At 57.8% G+C, this 13,897-nt stretch overlaps 1 protein-coding gene across 2 annotated transcripts; it reads left to right on the top strand.

Moving 5' to 3' along the window:
- Nucleotides 1-1,062: 1,062 nt before the first annotated feature.
- METTL1 (methyltransferase 1, tRNA methylguanosine) lies at nt 1,063-7,344 on the top strand. 2 transcript variants are annotated; one of them, XM_073318792.1, is made up of 6 exons: nt 1,063-1,300; nt 3,537-3,703; nt 4,381-4,565; nt 5,151-5,264; nt 6,149-6,250; nt 6,830-7,344. In XM_073318792.1, the coding sequence occupies exons 1-6, from the start codon at nt 1,221-1,223 to the stop codon at nt 6,992-6,994; spliced, it is 813 nt and encodes a 270-aa protein (XP_073174893.1). In that variant the 5' UTR covers nt 1,063-1,220; the 3' UTR covers nt 6,995-7,344. The 2 variants fall into 2 exon arrangements, with proteins under 2 accessions (XP_073174893.1, XP_073174894.1); XM_073318793.1 differs by lacking the exon at nt 1,063-1,300 and adding an exon at nt 2,353-2,502.
- Nucleotides 7,345-13,897: the final 6,553 nt, after the last annotated feature.

Here is a 13,897-nt window from a genome sequence, read left to right as displayed (position 1 = left end):
GTCAGTAGGATGGGGGTTGGGGGTCAGTGGGCGGGGCTGGGGTGGAGGCTGGGGGTCAGTAGGATGGGGGTTGGGGTCAGTGGGCGGGACTGGGGTGGGGCTGGGGGTCAGTGCGATGGAGGTTGGGGGTCAGTGGGCGGGGCTGGGGTGGAGGCTGGGGTCAGAAGGATGGGGGTTGGGGTCAGTGGGCGGGGCTGGAGGCTGGGGGTCAGTAGGATCGGGGTTGGGGTCAGTGGGTGGGGCTGGGGTGGAGGCTGGGGTCAGTAGGATGGGGGTTGGGATCAGTGGGTGAAGCTGGGGCTCAGAGGGGCGGGGTTGGGGGGTCAGTGGGTGGGGCTGGGGGTCAGTGGGATGGGGGTTGGGATCAGTGGGTGGAGCTGGGGCTCAGAGGGGCGGGGTTGGGGGGGTCAGTGGGCGGGGCTGGGGTGGGGCTGGGGGTCAGTGGGATGGGGGTTGGGGTCAGTGGGTGGAGCTGGGGCTCAGAGGGGCGGGGTTGGGGGGTCAGTGGGTGGGGCTGGGGTGGGGCTGTGGGGTCAGTGGGATGGAGGTTGGGGGGCTCAGTGTGGGGGTCAGTGGGGTAGGGCTGGGGGTCAGTGGGATGGAGGTTGGGGGGCTCAGTGGGGGGGTCAGTGGGGTGGAGGTTGGGGGGCTCAGTGGGGGGGTCAGTGGGCGGGGCTGGGGTGGAGGCTGGGGGTCAGTGGGATGGAGGTTGGGGGGCTCAGTGGGGGGGTCAGTGGGCGGGGCTGGGGTGGGGCTGGGGGTCAGTAGGATGGGGGTTGGGATCAGTGGGTGGAGCTGGGGCTCAGAGGGGCGGGGTTGGGGTCAGTGGGCGGGGCTGGGGTGGGGCTGGGGGTCAGTGGGATGGGGGTTGGGGTCAGTGGGTGGAGCTGGGGCTCAGAGGGGCGGGGTTGGGGATCAGTGGGCGGGGCTGGGGTGGGGCTGGGGTCAGTAGGATGGGGGTTGGGGTCAGTGGGTGGAGCTGGGGCTCAGAGGGGCGGGGTTGAGGGGTCAGTGGGCGGGGCGGGGGAGACGTCAGGTGACACCGGCCCGCGTGGCCAAGGCCCGGCTGGGCGGGGGCGAGGCTGGGCCGGGCCCTTTAAAGCAGGCGCGCGGGCGCTGGCGCTGGCGCGTTTCCTGTGACGTTTGGTTCCCGCGACTCCAGCTGTGGCCGCGCCGGCTCCACGTGGGTCGCGGGCCCGGCGCGGGGTCCCGGCGGCGCCATGGCGGGGGCCCCGCCCCAGAAACGCTTCTACCGGCAGCGGGCTCACTCCAACCCCCTGGCGGACCACACGCTGCGCTAGTGAGTGGGGGGGAGGTCCTGAGACCCCCAAGCCCCCTGACCCCCATCCCGGGGGCCCCCTGACCTCCCGCCCCATTGAGCCCCATATGCCCCGGGGAGCCCCCCAAGCCCCCTGACCCCCATCCATCGAGCCCTCGCCCCCATCCCGGGGGCCCCCTGACCTCCCGCCCCATTGAGCCCCATATGCCCCGGGGAGCCCCCCAAGCCCCCTGACCCCCATCCATCGAGCCCTCGCCCCCATCCCGGGGGCCCCCTGACCTCCCGCCCCATTGAGCCCCATATGCCCCGGGGAGCCCCCCAAGCACCCTGACCCCCATCCATCGAGCCCTCGCCCCCATCCCGGGGGCCCCCTGACCTCCCGCCCCATTGAGCCCCATATGTCCCGGGGAGCCCCCCAAGCCCTCTGACCCCCATCCATCGAGCCCTCGCCCCCATCCCGGGGGCCCCCTGACCTCCCGCCCCATTGAGTCCCATATGCCCTGGGGAGCCTCCCAAGTCCCTTAACCCCCATACGTTGAGCCCTCGCCCCCATCCCGGGGGCCCCCGATCTTCTGCCCCATTGAACCCTATATGCCCTGGGGAGCCCCATTCATCGTGCTCCCCCTTCCCATTTTGGGGTCCCCTGATCCTGTATTCACTGTGCCCTGGGGGAAGCCCCTGATCTTACCCTTCCTCATCCTGAGGCGGGCGTCCTGAACTCTCTTCCTCTGTAGGAGCCCTCGTGATTCCCACCCCCCCACCCCCATGGGAGATCCCCGGAGCCAGGGGAGAACCCCCTCACCTTGAACCCTTTGTGTATCCAAGCAGCGCCCCCCAACCCTGGGGAACTAATCTTTCTGTCCCAGCTCCCAAAGGGACCAAAATAAATATTAAATGGGAGAGAAGAGATGAGCTGCTTCCAAATCCATAAAAAGAAAAGGAGGACTTGAGGCACCTTAGAGACTAACCAGTTTATTTGAGCATAAGCTTTCGTGAGCTACAGCTCACCTCATCAGATACAAGTCCTCCTTTTCTTTTTGCGAATACAGATTAACACGGCTGCTACTCTGAAACCTTCCAAATCCATGCGTCTTCCAGCCGGCATGAAGTGTTTGCCAGAGTGCAAGTGGCGTAACCCAGCTGGGTTTGTCTGGACTAGGATGCGCAAGAATGCGTTAGCTGACTTTTTATAAATCTGCGTAGACAGGGAATGTTCCCATCAGGTACTCGCTCGAGGAGCTGAAGTTGCACCTAGGCTAGCATGTGTTTAAAAGGTTACCCTGAGGCTAGGTCTACCCGACCCAAGCTTGTGCCAGCACAGTGTGTCTGTTAAGGGGTGTGAGGAGCTGTGATTCATGACCGACAGTCCAGTAAAAGCCTGAATGTCGTTAGACAGACAAAATCCTGCTTTTATCGGTATGGCTTGTCTTGCTCGGGGAGGTTGAAACAAGCTCTATCAGCAAAAGGGCAGTTTTGCCCATAAAAGCAATATTTGCTTCTAGGGCAAAGCTTTCCAAGTGTTGACTTGACATGGCTTCATTGACTCTCTTGTTCCAACAACATGCATTTAAAGACTACTTGGGAGGACTCCTAAGAGGTTGCTGGTGATGTCCATGTGTTAGTATATTTACATACATCTTTCAGAGTGTTTAAGTGTTTAAGGCCCACCTGATGATCACTTTAGATAAGCTATTACCAGCAGGACAGTGGGGTGGGAGGAGGTATTGGTTCATATTCTCTGTGTATATATAAAGTCTGCTGCAGTTTCCACGATATGCATCTGATGAAGTGAGCTGTAGCTCACGAAAGCTCATGCTCTAATAAATTGGTTAGTCTCTAAGGTGCCACAAGTACTCCTTTTCTTTTTGCGAATACAGACTAACACGGCTGTTACTCTGAAACCTAAGAAAACACTGTAGATTTGTTACTTCCTGAAGCTCCTCTTTGATGTGTTGTCAGGTTGCAGGGGAAGAGAGAGTTCCTGCCCAAAGAGCTCACAAGTCAGAGAGGAATTGGGACAGTTGGGTGGAGAAACACCATTTAACGCCAAGTTAGATTAGCTCCACCTGATTCATTCCCCAGGGGCAGGATTGGTCCCTGAAATCTTTCGGTGTTTGTCCAGCTTGAAATGGTCCAAGCAGGACATATTTTTAGCCCATTGGGAAGTTATTGCACAGCTTAAATCTCCCCACTAATCAAATAGCTGCTTTCCTATTCTCTCTTTTAATCCAGCTTTGTCCCTGTTCCTCTCGTTTAGCCCCACAAAACCTGAGGAAATGAACTGGGCTGAGCACTATCCTGAGTTCTTCGCCCCGTTGACCAAAGATGACCGTCACGATGACCCGAAGGACTCCGAGGAGAGAGTGAAGCCAGCGGCGCAAGTTGAATTTGCTGATATTGGCTGCGGTTATGGGGGCTTGTTGGGTAAGTTCCCAGGGATGCTTTTCCGTCGGTCTGGACACAGCAGGTTCTAGGTGAGCAGGTGTGGTCAAGGCTGCCTTGGAGGGACAGTCCTGAGAGGGGTGCGGGTTTGCTCCATGAAGCCTCTTCCTTCTCCAGATTCAGGTCCATGCCTGACTTCACATCTTGGGTACGTCTCTCTCTGTTGACAGCTACGTATCCCAGAGTACATGGTATGGAACTATGCATGCTTAGCTGAGGTCTAGCGCTGACTCGCCAGTGGAACTAGCTCCTTGGTTTGTTCTGCGCAGAACCCAGACTTGATGCGGGAAATCGGAAACCGGTTGCACTGTCGGTCGTGTGGATCAGGGAGAGCTGGTGACATGGGCTGTCTCACCCTGGTGTCCCTATAGATTCTGTGGCGCAGAAGCCGCTGTATCCATAACTGTGCTGCTCTGGTTAAGTTTAACATGCTGTGATGAGCAAGGGTTGCAATCCTGAAAGGTGGCAAGTTGTTGCTCTCAGCCCCAGGCTGCTGCCGCTGCCTCTCCCCAGGCAAGTGGGAATGACCTGTCTGATACCCTAGCTCCCGTCTTGGGAGGCAGGTAGCCGCTCTGGGGTTTATTGTTCTGAACGGTTGCCTCTGTCTGGGATTCTCCGGCTCTGAGAGCAGATGGTAGTTGCTCTTTTATCTTTTACAGTCGAGTTGTCTCCCCTCTTCCCCAACACCTTAATGCTGGGCCTGGAGATTCGAGTGAAGGTCTCGGATTACGTCCGCGACCGGATCCAGTCTCTGAGAGCATCCCATCCCGGGCAGTACCAGAACATCGCCTGTGTCCGCAGCAATGCCATGAAGCACCTGCCCAACTTCTTCCACAAGGGCCAGGTGAGGTGCCAGGGGCCTTGGGGTTCCGCCACTGATGTCCCAGGCAGTCATATAACCTCCCGCTTTCAATCCTTGCCATCCTTGGGGAGCATGCAGCCCTCACTCCCCACCTCTCAAATCCTGAGAAGATGATCTATAAGCTTCAGTAAGAGCCCCATCACCGTGGTGTCTGGGCACCCCTTCGTCTATTCCCATTTGAAGGAAAATCGCTCTTGAACGAAAGGCTTTTAGTTTCCCACTTGAAAAGAAGAAACCCCAACCCTGAATGTGCTTTAAACAAGCTGTAACTCAGTGGGAAAAACCCTTCTCCCAAATTGGTCCCGGAGACACTGATGCTGGCTGGGGCCTGTTCCCATAGCTATAGTAAGACCCCTCCTGCCTGGGGAGGGATGGATGAGGAGGGTGCTCTCATAGCTGCAGTACTGGTAGGGTTAACGGTCCCAGGAGGATGGGGCTGGTCAGCCAGAGAATGCATCCATGGCCATGGTGATCTCAGTGGGGTGAGGAGGCGTTGGTGCTGCTGGCTACGGAGACTTGTAGGGCTTACCGTCTCCACCCTCCCGGGCTTGCCCCCTATGTTTGCAGCTGGCCAAGATGTTCTTCCTCTTCCCGGACCCGCACTTCAAGAAGACTAAGCACAAGTGGCGGATCATCAGCTCTACGCTGCTGGCCGAATACGCCTATGTCCTGCGCATCGGGGTGAGTTGGGATCGGTCGCTGGCCGGGGCGGGCGGAGGCTTTCGTGGGATCTCTGGTTAGGGGAAGCCTCTCAACCAACAGAGTCTGTAGGTCAAACCCAGCTGTGCCCCAAGGGCATGGTGAGTAAGCCCCACTTACTGCATGGGTCCCAGCACGGAGGGGTTGGCCTTTGCCCTGCTTCCTGCAGAGCTGTGCTGGGAGGGCTTCCTGTTGGCAGAGTGAGCCCGTTGCCCGCCCTCGGCAGCTCCCACCTGCCCGTTCATGACTTAGCTGCCTCAGGCAAGCCATCTGCTCCTCCCTGTGCCGTCACTGTGGGTTTGTAACCAGCAGATCAAACTGGGGCGATGAATAGGCGTGGGCCCCACCCAGCCCGGCTGCGTGAGTAACAGGCAAATACGCTAACATCTCCCCATGGTGCAGATCCCGGGGGCAGGGCTATGGTTGCCAAACCTCGATGATTGTCCTGGAGTCTCTAGAAATGAGAGATGGATCTTTAAGTGAAGATGATGTCGTATGATGAAACATCCAGGAATATGTCCCACCAAAATTGGCAACCGGGGGGGGCGGGAGCAGAGGTGGAGAGCATAATTGCCTTGGCTAATTAGAGTTGGCACCTCTAATAGTTAGGGAGGAAGTCCCTTGACCACAAGCTGCTCTGTACAGAGATTACCCTCCTTCCCATCCAGGGCCCTGAGGTTTTGGTAGTTGCAGAAAGTTTTCTTCTATGGCATGAGCCATTTGGGTTCTTGGGTTTTGCTGCCGCATGGCTGGGATGGGGCCATAGGTGTCCCTGCATAGGTATCCAGTGGCCCCTCCACATCCTCTCTTTGATGGGCTGGTCCCAGCTACGTGGATCCTCAGGCTACTCCCTCCCTCTTGCGCAGGGCCTGGTGTATACCATCACTGATGTGGAAGAGATGCACGAGTGGATGGTCGGGCACTTCAGTGGGCACCCGCTCTTTGTCCAGGTGCCCTTGGAGGACTTGGTAAGAGCGAAAGTAGCGGGTGCTGGGAGGGGAAGGAGCCCGAAAGGGGAATGTTTGCACTACCCGGGGGCCTTGCACCCATCCTGGGCTGACTCAATCTGCAAAAGTTTCTTCCCTTGTCCTGGGGTTTCCAAGAAGCCCACAGAAGCTGGAAAGTGAAACCTGGTCCCACACCAAAACCTCTTCTCTTTTCACGTTCACACGCTGGCTGCTTATTGCATGGTTGAGTTGAGGGGAGGGTGTGTGCTGTTGCTAGGGAGCCACCCCCCCCGCATCTGTCCTGTTGCTAGGGAGCCCCCAGTGATGGACTTGAGTAGGAGACGCTGGATTTCAGGACCCAGCCAGCTTCCCCTGTTGCCGCTTGGCTGGTGGATGGACCAGCTGCCCCCAACACAGAGCCAAGCAGGGCCGGTTGCCGTTGGCTCACATGGTTTGATGCCTGCTTGGGTCTAATTTCCCTGCAGGGACAGGGGGCTGCCGGTCTGCATGCCTGTTACGCTGGAGACGAGCCAGGCCGATGGGGAAGGGGAGGCATTGGCCAGTTGGCAGCTCACGCGGTAACGGCCCTTTCTCCAACAGGACAGCGATCCCATCGTGGGGCGTCTGGGCACCTCCACTGAGGAGGGAAAGAAGGTCCAACGGAACAGTGGCAAGACCTTCCCTGCTGTCTTCCGGCGCATCGAGGATGAAGCCCTGCAGGGGGTTCCAGGCACAGAGCAGTCCCAGGGGGCTCCAGACACGTGACTGTGGACCCGAGAGACAAATCATCATGGACCGTGCTGTGCAGCGTTCCAGGGAGATCTCTTCCCCCTCCCCTGGTGCTGTTGGGGCAGACGGGCTGGTTGCTTGGCCTGGAGCATGAAGCTCACGGGAGCCCTTGATGTCTTGAATACGGAGAAGCTGGCTCCTCTCCTAACGAGAAACGCATAAGGAGTGTCCCAAGCATACCCTTGGGCTCTGCCTGCTGGTGCCCATGAGCTCCTGGCACCGTTGCTTTTACCTCTGAGACTCTGCCAGTCAGGGGCGGGCTGCAGCTTCACTCACACTCGATTTCTGAATAAAGCTTGAGCTCACAGTCCCGGCCGGACTCTCTGTGGGTTGCTGTGGGGCGGTTGGATGGTGTCCCTGGCGGTAAAGAGGGGCTTGGAAGTGGCACTAGGTGTCAACCCTGCGGGCTCACCCTGTTCCCATCCTGCAACCTGGCTGCTCCTTGAACCACCTGATGCGGTGCGGCTGCCCTGTCTGTTCCCAGCCAGGACTCCCTCTGGGCATCTCCCCTCCAGCCCAGCCAGTGGGCGAGGGGAACCATCCTGGGCGAGTGCTAATGGTGATTTGCTGCCTTTAGTCTCCTGCCAGGTGAGACTGTGGGGAGCCATGCGGGTGTCTCCTGAGCCCTGCCAGGGGGCTGTGGGAGGGACAGTTTCTATGAGAAACGAGGTGGGGACACGAGCTTAATCCACCAGGGGATCCTAGCACAGCCAACCGCTGTGGAGATGGAGAAGCCCACTTAGGCCTCCTCTTGCTCAGACGAGGCTCTTTGGGGCGAGGACTGTCTTTGTTATGTGTGTACAGCCCCTAGCAGGGGTGCCTCTTGCCCTCAGCCTAGGCCCTGCTATTACCACCAGCTGAACCTGTGACTGGGCCTCAGTTTCCACACTCCTGGGGTTTTCTAACTGTCCCCCTCACTGGTGCAGGTCAGATGTACACCCTACCCACACAGGCTTAAAACAGCACAGTTCCACAAAGGGTCCAGCAAGTGGTCTTCCCTGAGGTCTTCCCCAGAGAGCCGCCCCCTACATTTGCCCACACTGGTGGAGTCAGAGGTCCCATTCCCCAAACTACTAGGGAGTGATGGACCAGCTGCAGGGCCTGGTCCATCACCCCGGTGGGATAACGCAGCCTGGGTGGGGCTGAGCTCACCTGCTTTTAAAGGGCCATTAAACCTTGTAACAATCCAACTCTTGTATTGTGGATCTTCCCCATGCATGCCCGAAGGGTGGTACTGGCTACTTCTTTCTCCTTCCCCCCCCCCCCCCAGAACCAGTACTTTGTCCAGTCTGTCTGTGCTTCACCTCCCTGCTGGCTGATCCCATCTCCCCTTTTGCCTGCCCTGGAGCATCATGCCAGTCCTGGTTGCTAGGCACTGACTCCCGCCATGGCTGCAGCTTTGGTCTCTCCAGCCATGGGCTGCAGGACCCTGTTTGGGGGGAGGAGGGCTGGGTTGCAGTCCCTAAGGGGGTGAATTCCATTGTTTTGCCTGCGCAATGAGCGTAGCTTCCTGTGTTGCAAGTTGGGTAATTCCCAAGGATCTGGCCGGGAAGGTGGGCCAGGCAGGGTGGGTCGGGGGTGGAGCCTGGAACTTCCCAGCCAGGAGCCTTCCAACAATCAGCCTGATAAATACAGAAACTGAGCGAGCTGTTGCCTCATGCAGGGAAAACCATGGCCTGGAAGCGCTTAAGCCCATGCAGATCTTCTGGGGCTAGGGTGAGGGGCCTTTGCTCTGGAAGGGGCAGGGGGGAATTATCAGCTGCCCAGTGAAAGGGGCAGTCACTGATTGCAGCTCGGAAGGTCACGGAGCGTAGCCACGAGAGGGAAGTGTCCCCGGTTGGCTCTGCCTGGCCTGGCGCTTCCCGAATGTGGTCCCAGTGGGCTGCACCCCTGGGCCACCGCCCCTTGCATCAGGCGCCTGGCTGAGAAGCAACCCAGCACCTGGTTTGCGGGGTCCCGGCCCCAGAGAGATGCCGGGGGGCTGCCAATAGAGGCTGCACTGCTAAGGAGCAGAGCAAGGGTCTCTGGAGCTGTGCTGCCAGCAAGCCAGCTGCAAACTCCCCAGCGCACCCGAAAGGGTAGAAGTTAAGAAATGTCCCTTAATGGAAGGTGGGGAACGGAATGGGCTCTGACTGGGAGCACCAGTAATGGACCATCAAGTAGAAATGCTTTCTGTTGTGCCTGGGGAGAATGCCGGTGCGGTGAGAAGGACTCGCTGCCTGGCCTCAGCACGGCTCCCCGTGCCTCTTCATGTCAAGTGGCCGTGGGCTGCTCGCTCTGGGTCATGGTTTCAGATGCATTTTCCCGGCTTTGAATGGGGAAGCGGAAGGGGACTGCAGCCTTGAAGAGAGATGGGCCCGGCTCAGAGTGGAGACGACATACACGTGGAGAGCCACGCAGCGTGGCCAGCGCGCTGGCAGGTTGTCGCTGTTGGCGTTTGGGGGCTTGGTGGGGTGGGGTGGTTGGCCACTAAGTCAGCGCTGTGGGAAGGGGCAAGTTGTTGGAGTGGGGGAATTAACCCTTTGGGAAATCAGGCCAATGGCTGTCAAGTTGGGCCCCCAACATCGCTGGCCATGTAACGAAGCCTGCAGCCTGTTACAAAAGGCCAGATTCTCCACTGTAGCTTGGGCAGCTCTTACACCCGTGCAAAAGTGGGGTGAGTTTTTCTCATTCTGGTTTAGCAGTGTCTGCACTGGAAAGTGGACTTGGATTAAGGGAGGTGTGAATGTAAAGCACAATAGCTGTTCCCGTTGGACAAGCCATGGTGTCCCCCCCCCCACCTTGCACTGATGGAAACGACTCCACCAGGGGAGAATTGGGGCCCAGAGCACTGGATCCTCACCAGGTGGATGCTTTTCCGTTTAAATCCACAATGCTGGTTTTGTTGTTTGCAGAGCTGAAAGACTGCCGGCTGCCCTGAAGTCTTACTAGTCCGGCCCCGAGACAATGTGCTTTCCCGCTCGAACTGGCTGTCCAACAGCAACCTGAGCTCTTGACTCTTTCACCATGCCACGGAGAAGCAGAAACAGGAGTGACTTTTATTGGTCTTTCTGCAGTTGTTGCTTTGGTCCCAATTGCCCTTGGGCAAGGTCCTGCTGTCAGGGTCAAATTAAGGCACTCTGGGGCCCTAGCCATCTCCTTCATGGAGTCCCTCACAGCCCTGCCCCCAAGCTGTGGCTGTACCCCTCTTCATGGAGGTGGGTTTCAGCATTAAGACGAGTGAGGCAATTCACGCTTCCTGGAGCCATTGTTTCAGGCTCTCTGCAGACTCAGGCAAGCAAGAGGCAAGCTGGTTTGTGGAGCCTGGTCTACACTAGAAAATTAGTTCGGCATTACCACATCACGCAGATGTGAAAAATCCACACTCCTGAGTGGTGTAGTTAAATCGACCTAAGTCCCTGTGAAGACAGCGCTAGGTTGATGGAAGAATTCTTCCAGTGACCTAGCTATCACCTCTCGGGGAGGTGGATTACCTAGGCCAAAGGGAGAACCCCTTCTGTTGGCATAGGTAGTGTCTACACTGAAGCTATGCTGTTGTAACCTTTCACGTGTAGACAAGCCCTCAGGCAGGCATCAGTTGCCCTTGGATCAAGTTTTCGAGCTTTCCTTTTGCTTCTGGCGGGGAGGGGGGAAATGGAACATCTGGAGAAACACAGCTGGCAAACTCAAGTCATGACCTCCTAGCGCTGCATGATCTGCAGTTACTCACGGCGCTGGGTTACTCACGGCTGCATGGATCGTAGGGTGCCCAAATACCCTCGGGTCTCCTTGACAGCCTGTTCGGGGCTGGATTCTGCTCTCAAATGGGCAAAGCCCAGAGGATGTCAACAGAGTTCCCGTTGATCTGTTCCCTGTGCGACTGGATCTGGCCCCCTGCCGCTGTGCACAGGCGGACTCCTCCTCAGGCGTGATGTAAGAGAGGAGACTGGTTTTCCCACTTCCCCCCCCATGAAAGGAATGGGGTACACGGTGCCCAGAACTGCTGCTCTTGCCACCCCTGCTTTTGGACAGGCAACTTGGAGTCAGGGGGCGGAACTTGGAGTCAGCTGCTACCCACCAGCTGATGTATGGGCCTCCCAGGGGAAGAGGGGCTTGGACTGTAATGGCAATATGGTCTAGTGGCCGCGGGCACAAGAGTGGGCAGCCAGAGAGGCAGTTTGTCTTCCCAGCTCTGCCACTTGACCGACCCCCGTTTCCTCTCTGTGCCTACTTCCCTTTGCCCGACTTTCCTATTCCGACTGAGAGGGCAGGGACTGTCTCTTTAGCCATTTGTTCGGCACCCAGAACCACAGGGCCCTGATCTCTTTTGGGGCCTGTAGGTTCTGCCATCATAGAGAGGAGAAAACCCAGACGAGCCCATTGCTCCCGCCCTGGCTGGGGATGGGGCAATAGACGGACAAGCTGCGACCTGATGTCTTCCCTAAGTAGCAATTTCTCGCACACCAGCTTCCTCTGCCATTCATGCGCCAGCCGTTGCTGTCGTCACTACCTGACATGCCCAGAACGCAACTGGATATAAAGACAAGCTGAGCTCTCTTACTTCAACTCATTTGCACAGCGGCTAGGTGTGATCTCTGCCCTGGGCTCCCTGTGCAACGGGTCATGCCCAACGTCGGTGCTCGTCATGCTGTGAAGGGAAGAGCCTGATGGCAAAGGGGTGGCACAGAGTTAAGTAGCAGGCTGGTTGGCACAGCTGGTTTTTACATTGGCATAGCCAGTCACTGCTCCCAACAGGGCAAAGCCCTGGAAGTGAAGCTATCAAAGCAGCAGCCAGGTCTCACTCTGTCGGATTAGCTCTTTCAACATCAAGTACGCTTGGCACACCTGCTTCTCTGCGCTCACATGCAGGCCTTGCTCATGCTGGCATTGCAGATGCTGCGCCAGACCTCAGCCCCCCCACCCCCGGGCTCTAATAATGTGGTGAGATGAGTCCTCACCATGGGCCTCATCCCCTCTGATTGTGATGGTCATGTTATTGCTGAAGGGCACCGATCCAGGATCAAGCAACAACCCATCCCAGCCCCGGGCATCCTGCTCTCTTGTTTCCTGAGATCTAAAGGAGGCGTGTGCATTCCTGAGTTTTCATATCATCCTCGTTCTTATTTATCCAACTCTCCTCACTTCCCGACAGTGGAACAGCAGCTGGAGCCATGGGGAAATCTCGATTTGCTGCTGGCACAGAACAAGAAAGGGATCAAGCCCCCTTTTCCAACAGGCCGTCCCCTCGGCCTTTGAATAAGTCACAGTGGCAGGTGTCCTCAGCTGGCTGGGACCGTTCCTGAGCTCTGTAGGACTGAACCCCCGGTGCCTCATTCATGGACCAGGACCCCGTTGTGTCAGGCGCTGTACAACAGACACAGGGGGAAAAAAGATGCTTTCTACCCCAGACAGCTTCCAGTCTACGGAGCAGCCCCGCTTCTGAAAGAAGTGACTCCCCTACCTTGGGGCAGACCCCCCCCATTTTGTACACCCTTTTTTTGTGGGGTGCAGCTCCTTGTTGGAGGAGCTGCTGCTCTCTTCCTTCCCCATGGAGCCTGGGGAGCGGAGCGACACATCTGTAACAAAGGTAAAACACTCCCGCCCCTGTTTGTGCCTTGAGCTCATTCATGTGCTCGGTTCACTGGTCTGAGCCCTTGGACGGGGGGAACTTTTCCCTCTGCCCTGTTATGAAAGCAGCCCCCCCCCCATCCCAGTCACTGAACCAGAGTGAATGAATCGGCCTCTCCCTCTGCCTTTTAACCCCCAGCCTTGCAGCCGCCCTGGAGCTTGCTGCTTTGCGCGTCACCCGCTTGCCCCGCCCCTGCGTCCTGTTCGCTTTCATTCATAGATTCCTAAATTCCAAGGCCTGGTGCGATCATCTCGTCTGACCCCCTGGATACGACGGGCCAGAGACCTGCCCCCTGAATAATTCCTAGGGTGGATCTTTTAGAAAAAACATCTGGTATTGATTGAAAAAAATTGTCCGTGATGGAGAATCCACCACGACCCTGGGTAAATGGTTCCAATCATTACCTTCTCTCACTGTTAAAAATTTACTCTTCCCTAGTAGTGGGACGGTCCCGGTGCCAATGGCCCATCTCCCCCTCCCCACACCATATGCCCCGTCTCCCTCCGTGCCCATCTCTCCTCCCCACCCAGGGTGCCCATCTCTGCCTATCTCCCTCCTCTCCAGGAGCCCATCTCTCACCCCCTGTATGTACCCATGTACCCATCTTTGCCCTCTCCCCCAGATGCCCATAACACTCCTTGATGTAGCTATTACCCCAGGTACCCCTCTCTGCTCTCCAGGTACCTATTACCCAGGTACCCTCCACTTCCCCCCAGGTACCTATTACCCCAGGTACCCCTCTCTGCCCTCCAGGTACCTATTACCCCAGGTACCCCTCTTTGCCCCCCCAGGTAACTATTACCCCAGGTACCCCTCTCTGCCCTCCAGGTACCTATTACCCCAGGTACCCCTCTTTGCCCCCCCAGGTAACTATTACCCCAGGTACCCCTCTCTGCCCCCCAGGTACCTAACTCCCCTGCCCATCTCTCCCCTCCTGCGTTACCCACCCCCAGATACCCACTCTCTGCCCTCCCTTACCACCCCGGGGCCCATCTTTCCCCCCTCCCCTTCAGAAGCATCTGCCCCTTCGCCGGAAACCCACGTGGCGAGCACATGGCTTGCTTCCGGCACCCCCTTTTCCCAGCCGAGCCCACCCCGCGTTCTGATTGGGCAGCCGGGACTCCTATGCAAACGAAGAGAACGCTGACGCAGGTAAGGGAGGGCGGGGTTTGGTAACGAGGATGCAGGGGGCGTGGCCTCCCTGGCTCCATGTGTCCCATTATAAATAAAGCCAGAAAGATGCTCCAGGACTTCATCTGCTCCTCTGCTTT

Source organism: Lepidochelys kempii, chromosome 20 (assembly GCF_965140265.1).
Source record: "Lepidochelys kempii isolate rLepKem1 chromosome 20, rLepKem1.hap2, whole genome shotgun sequence".
NCBI lineage: Eukaryota > Metazoa > Chordata > Testudines > Cheloniidae > Lepidochelys > Lepidochelys kempii.
Note: the sequence above shows the minus strand (reverse complement) of the source record. Positions and strands in the feature narration are given on the sequence as shown.

Bases quoted from the DNA above. Each gene is read 5' to 3' on its own strand.
- METTL1 (XM_073318792.1), top strand. From the start codon at position 1,221: ATGGCGGGGGCCCCGCCCCAGAAACGCTTCTACCGGCAGCGGGCTCAC. The intron at 4,566-5,150 runs GTGAGGTGCCAG...CTATGTTTGCAG, and splicing joins ACTTCTTCCACAAGGGCCAG to CTGGCCAAGATGTTCTTCCT. The intron at 6,251-6,829 runs GTAAGAGCGAAA...TTTCTCCAACAG, and splicing joins AGGTGCCCTTGGAGGACTTG to GACAGCGATCCCATCGTGGG.